Source organism: Stegostoma tigrinum, chromosome 38, assembly GCF_030684315.1.
Source record: "Stegostoma tigrinum isolate sSteTig4 chromosome 38, sSteTig4.hap1, whole genome shotgun sequence".
Lineage (NCBI taxonomy): Eukaryota > Metazoa > Chordata > Chondrichthyes > Orectolobiformes > Stegostomatidae > Stegostoma > Stegostoma tigrinum.
This window is the reverse complement of record NC_081391.1, coordinates 5,596,904-5,603,402: the sequence shown is the minus strand read 5'-3', so window position 1 is coordinate 5,603,402 and position 6,499 is coordinate 5,596,904. Positions and strand designations below refer to the sequence as shown.

The 6,499-nt window shown below is 43.5% G+C and overlaps 1 protein-coding gene across 1 annotated transcript in view; it reads left to right on the top strand.

The window, feature by feature from the left end:
• Positions 1-4,734, top strand: part of LOC125447226 (histone acetyltransferase p300-like) — a 178,522-nt gene extending 173,788 nt beyond the window's left edge. The window contains 2 exon segments of the mRNA XM_059640819.1: positions 700-1,137; positions 1,619-4,734. Of these exon segments, the coding sequence (XP_059496802.1) occupies positions 700-1,137; positions 1,619-3,859 (2,679 nt within the window). The 3' untranslated portion in view covers positions 3,860-4,734.
• Positions 4,735-6,499: the final 1,765 nt, after the last annotated feature.

Here is a 6,499-nt window from a genome sequence, read left to right as displayed (position 1 = left end):
TGGGGCAGATACTACACCTTTCCCAGGATTTTCATTTCTGACGGTCACTTTTTTGATGATTAATGAGGATGGGAAGAAGCTGATGCCCTTGTAAATTGAATATGTGGTTGACATTTAGTTCAGACAGGCACGTGATGACTAGCTTTGAGCAAACACTCCCTGCTCCTTTAGAATTTTATATTCATTCTTCATCACCTGAGCAGTGAATGAAGATTGAAATGGAGATGATTGAGTTAACAATTTTTTTTTGCTGAATTTAGTTGTTAGTCTATCATGCAACTCTTGTGCCCACTGGCTCAAACCTGAGAGTTATGACCACTTCTGTGGTTAATTCCTGATCACTTTTCAGGCTGTTTATATGTTCGGATTCTCTTAAACTGATTTGTGAAATCTGGCGCTCCACTTCTTTTAAAAAGCACACCTATCTAGTGCCTGTTGTAATTTATAAGTGTAATAGTGGAAGTAACATCCGAAGAATAGTAAAATTAGTCTCTTTAAACACTAGGTGTCCAGACAAGACACATCTGGTAGCTACTATGAATGTCGACTACATTTTTGGATAAATTTAGGGCAGTTTTTTTAAACACATCAGATGAACATCAGTTGCCAATAAGGATATTTTGGGACATGCTTTTGGATCAATTTAATAATTACTTGGATGGAAAGTCATCATGGTAGCTGTCGTGTGTGTACCAGTAGAGTTCTGTTAATTCCTATCACAAGATAAATTCTGAAGAAATTGTTATATTAAGATTTGTATTTGACAATCATGGTGAAATCCCAAGAGGAGGAAAGATTTAAAATGATATTTTACTTGGTTTTAACTTTAATTGTTTTATCTTTTCAATTTCACAGGTGTTTTTTGTGATCCGTCTGATCGCAGGTCCCAACTCTAACTCTTTGCCAACAATCTTGGATCCAGACCCACTCATTGCATGTGACCTGATGGATGGGCGTGATGCTTTTCTCACACTGGCAAGAGACAAACACATGGAGTTCTCTTCATTAAGAAGAGCCAAGTGGTCAACCATGTGTATGTTGGTGGAACTTCACAATCAGGGCCAGGATCGCTTTGTATATACATGTAATGAGTGCAAACACCATGTGGAGACCAGGTGGCACTGCACAGTTTGTGAGGTGTGTGCTAGTCTTTTTGCTATTTCTGTCCAGTATATATCCAAACAAAAGTATGGAAATGTGTACAAAAGTACTTTCCATTCCCATATGAAGGCCTCTTAGTGCAAGCATGTTTATAGTAGGCAAGAGGGTTATGGCTGAATCTTTATCTGAAAAAAGTACCTTCCTGATTTCACTACTAAATGGCTTGATTCTGTTTGTAGAGTCAGGATGTCCACAGGAAATGGCTTATCTGTAACTATATTGTGGAATTATTTTCAACATGTTAATTAGATCACTTCATCCTTCTAATCTCAGAATACACGTTTATGCAACCTGTCATTTTACTTTGGCCCTTCCAAACTCTGTTGTAAATATATACGAAGTGTTTAAGGTTATATTCTAAGAATGAATTACTAAGTAAACTTAAGGTAGCAACTTTCAAGCTTTTAAGATTTAGACAAGTGTTGGAACTAATTATTTCTAATTTTGCTTTCCCTAGGATTACGACCTCTGTGTCAACTGCTTTAACACTAAGGGGCATGAGCACAAGATGGAGAAACTGGGCCTGGGTTTGGATGATGAGAGTAATGCACAAGGGTCAGAAGCCAGCACTGGGGATTCAAGGCGTCTCAGCATCCAGCGCTGCATTCAGTCACTGGTCCATGCCTGCCAATGTCGCAATGCCAACTGTTCTTTGCCTTCCTGCCAGAAGATGAAGAGGGTAGTCCAGCACACCAAGGGATGCAAACGCAAGACCAATGGTGGCTGCCCAATCTGCAAGCAGCTTATTGCACTCTGTTGCTACCATGCTAAGCACTGCCAAGAAACCAAGTGCCCTGTGCCGTTCTGTCTCAATATCAAGCACAAGCTTCGTCAGCAGCAGTTACAGCACCGTCTGCAGCAAGCCCAGATGCTACGCAGGAGGATGGCCACGATGCAGCGTGGAGGTGTAGGACAGCAAAGTTTGCCTTCTCCAAGTGGCACTGCGCCCACTACACCAACGGGGCAACAACCAAGTACCCCACAGACTCCTCAGCCCCAACCCCCAGCTCAACCGCAGCCACAGCCACAGCCCCAGCCCCAGCCACCACCACCAACCAACATGCCTTCCTACAGCAATATGGCAAGAAGTCAACCACAAGCTCCTCTACCGCAAGGCAAGCCAGCTGGACCGGTGGTATCTGCTGCCCAAGTTGCACCTCCTACTCAACAACCACCACCAGCTGCTGTGGAAATGGCCATGCAGATCCAAAGAGCAGCTGATGCCCAGCGACTGATGGCACAGCAGCAATCTTTTCAAAGGCCCGGAGTAATGAATCCTCATGTAGCACCCATGAATCAAATGGCTGGAATGAACATGAATCCACAGCAATCGCAGAGAGGCCCCACTCATACAGATCAGGGAATGGGGCCAGCTAATATGCAACAGACACAGTGGGGACAAGTTGGAATGGCCCAGACTCAGCAACATCCACAGGGAATGCAGCGACCAGTCATGCAGATGAACCAACAAGCACTGCAAATTAACATGCAGCCCCAGCCGCCACCACCCATGTGCCCAGTTGCATCAGGCGTGCCTCAACCTAACAGAGGTACCATTCCCCAAGGGGCCCTGCAAGATTTACTGCGGACGCTGAGGTCTCCAAGCTCCCCCATGCAGCAGCAGCAAGTACTCGCTATCCTCCGCTCTAACCCCCAGCTCATGGCAGCTTTCATCAAGCAAAGGGCAGCTCGGTATCAAGGAGGCCAAGGTCAGCCAAGTATGCAGGGTCAGCCTGGAATGCAACCACAGCCAGGAATGCAGTCTCAGCCAGGCCTTCAAGGGCAGCAGGGCATGCATGGCAACCCAGGTATGCAGAACATGAGCCCCATGCAGCCTGGTGCTCAACGGCCTAACATGCCTCAGCAGCAGCAGCAGCAGCAGCAGCAAAGCATGGGTGGGATGAATGCACAGGGACAGACCATGAACATGAATCACCCCACTGTGAACTCCAACTTTAGGGAGCTTTTTATGCGACGGCAGCTCATGCAACAGAAACAGCAGCCACAGCAGTCAACCCCCAGCATGAGTGCTGGAATGGCTAACCAATTTCAACAACCTCAAGGATCTGGTTATCCCATGCAACAGCAGCAGCAACAGCAGAGGATACAGCATCATATTCCCATGCAACAGGGAACCATGGGACAAGTGGGACAACCGATGGGACAGATGAGCCAGCTTCCACAAGCGGGAATGGGGGCAGAGGGCAGTTCTAGTCTCCATCAGGCCCTCCATCAGCGAATCCTGCAGCAGCAGCAACAGCAGATGGGTTCTCCTGCCCAGTCCAATTCCATGAGTCCACAGCAGCACATGCTCCCTGGCCAGGCCCAGTCACCTCATCTCCAGGGCCAGCACCCATCCTCCCTCAGTAACCAGGTGCGGTCCCCACAGCCTGTGCCTTCCCCACGCCCGCAATCCCAGCCACCTCATTCCAGCCCGTCACCTAGGATGCAGCCTCAACCATCTCCGCATCATGTCTCACCACAGACTAATTCGCCACATCCAGGAATGGTAGCCGCCCAGGGAAACCCCATGGATCAAGGACACTTTGCTGCTCCGGACCAGAGTGCAATGCTTTCTCAACTTGCTAACCCTGGAATGGCAGGCTTACATGGTGCCGCCAGTGACCTTGGCTTGGGTTCTGACAACCCGGACTTAACAGGCACAAACATTAATCACAATACACTAGACATCTTGTAGCATTTTGGGAGCAAATTCTCATTTTTCGTCTTTACTTAGGGTTTTTTGTACTGAAAAACAATTTTGAAATTTCTAGGGAGGACTATTTTCCCAGAATTCACTGAACTGCAACTTATTGAGAAAAAAACTGAGGGATGATATTATACAAAGAATATATTTTTTGTTATGACTGGTGAATAGCCAGTCCCTTTTTTTTTGTTTTCCTGTTCTGTTGTTTCAATTGCAAATAGCCCATACCAACATTTTTTAAGAGAAGGAGAGTTGAATTCATATTTTTATTTTCTAACTTCAGAAAATCTTGTAAGCATTTGTTCATTAACACGAAGCATTTCACAGAAGAGAAAAAAAACAGCCTGTGCTACAGTATACATCTGGTTATTTTGACAGCAAAGGATTACGATACCTCCTTGTGTATCCCTTCTTCCCTTAACTTTTTTCCACTTCAATACAAGGGTTTGAACAGAAATTTCAAAGTATTAATAATTTGTACAGGTAGAATGAGAGACTATTGCACAAACTGGCAGCTGCCAAAATGTCCTGCGGATGTAGAATATTGTGGGGGGGGGGGGTTTCAGTTTAATGGTGAACATTTTACTTTTTATTTTATTTTTTGGTGCAACTATCGAAGGATCCTTTAAAGAGACTGTGTGGCTGATTTTATTGAACACATCCCTTGGTTTTTCCTCTTTCAGACTTCTGTGTAAAACTTGAAAAATGGGCAAACAGTAAAAAAGAAAAACCTATCCAGAAACGTGTAAATCATGCAATTTATTGATAATTACTTATAAATATGAACTTTGGATCACTGTATAGACTGCTACAATTGATTTTTTTCTTATTTACCATATTGTTGAATAAACTGTGTGCAACAGCGACACTGCCTATTTTTAATGAATGCTCCCAACATATTTTGGTGTTTGACAAGAGAAAGCAAAATAAAACTGGATTTCCCTTTTGGTGGTCAGGTTTCTCGCAATGTAGTAGTGTTGGTGGGCTGTTTGCATTTTGGGCCGGTGATCTGTGAATTTTTTAAGTAGAAAACTTTAAGTGGGCCGAGGGCTGCAGGTGCTACCAAAATAATTACTTGTATTAATGTAGCACAAATAACTTCCCAAGGTGCCTGGCAGGAGTGTTATAAACAAAAATGGAATGCTGAACAATTATGGCAGAAAGCCTTGTCAAAAAGAGTGGTTTTAGGGAGTATAATAAATGAAGAATCATCCTGTGAGAGGATATGTGAGGAATTTTCAGCATGTAGAGTCCTGCTTGTTTTGGCACCTGTGATGGAATGATTTTAATATCAGGGTGCTCAAGTGGCCAATCCGATAAAAGTGCAGATATCTCCAAGCTTTATGGGGTTGAAGGAAATTATAGAATTAGGGGTTAGGCCAGAGAAAGATGGAAAACAAAGCTAAGAATTTTAATACTTAAGTACTCCTTAAGTTGCCATCAGTGTAGCAAATGGGACTCTGCAAGTGAGGATAAAGGCAGCAGAGTTGTGGATTACATTAATTTTTATGGAGGGTAGAAGTGGGCTGCAAGCCAACAAAGAATTGGTTTTAGTCAGATATGGAGGAAATGAAGGCACGGTGAGAATTCCAGCACATGGGTTGCGGAAGCGGCACAGCTGGGTGATGAGATGGGAATCTGTGTTCTTAGTATTAGTGTGGATATATGCTGAGGAGTTAACCTTGGGGTTACACGTGACTCTGAAGGTTGCAGCCATTCCTCGAATGGCATTGTAACCCATCATTCTAAAGGAAACATTACTTCATTTAATATTTCACCTGTTCTCCAAGTGTGTTGGGGTTCCTTTATTAGATTCAAGAATTGTTTTACCCGTGTTTACAGAAAAGAAATGGCCATAGATTGGGTTGACAGAAGTAGAAAATCATTTTAAACCACTGGCCTCAGCACCTGAAACGTAGAAAAATTGAACAATTGGAGATCTTTTTGCTTGTAAATTTCCAACTTTGCACAGTTGATAACCCATTCACCTTGAGTTGGAAACATTAAGAATTCAAGTATTCTAAATGATCAGTGTGTAATTAGGTAGTTTCCAGCACTGTGTTGGAGATGCTTTATGTAGGTGAATGCAAAAGATGTCCAAGCACCATTTGAAGAAAATGTACCTGGTTTCTTTGTATTCACACCTCCGCCTACACCACTAAAACATCCACTAACTTGCTGTGTATGGGTTTGTACTGTGCAATGTTGAGATTTAAAAGTCATCCATTGGTTGTGAGGTGCTCCTGAAAATGTGGTCAGGTGCTATATGAAAAGCATTTTTGCTTAATGTTTTCTCAATTGTTCAGAGGTTAATTATTGTTCTGTGACATGGAGCTTGGAGCAATTAATCAGCCTGAATTAACAGCCAGAGTGGAATCGATGATGGCCAAAAAAATCACCCAGATAATTGCATTTGGTAACTGCTGTGGTATCATCAGCATGCATCCATCAGAGAAAGAAGAATCTTGGATTGGAAGCCTGAATTACAGGCTTGAAGCAAAGGCTGAGATGAGAGGCTACAGTGAAGATGGAGTAAGTTGTGCCAACCAAAACTTCCCAGCTAGCAACAAAGTCACTGATGATATCGATAATCATGACAGCTCACTGGAGTGAGTCTTAGTTCGGGTCAGA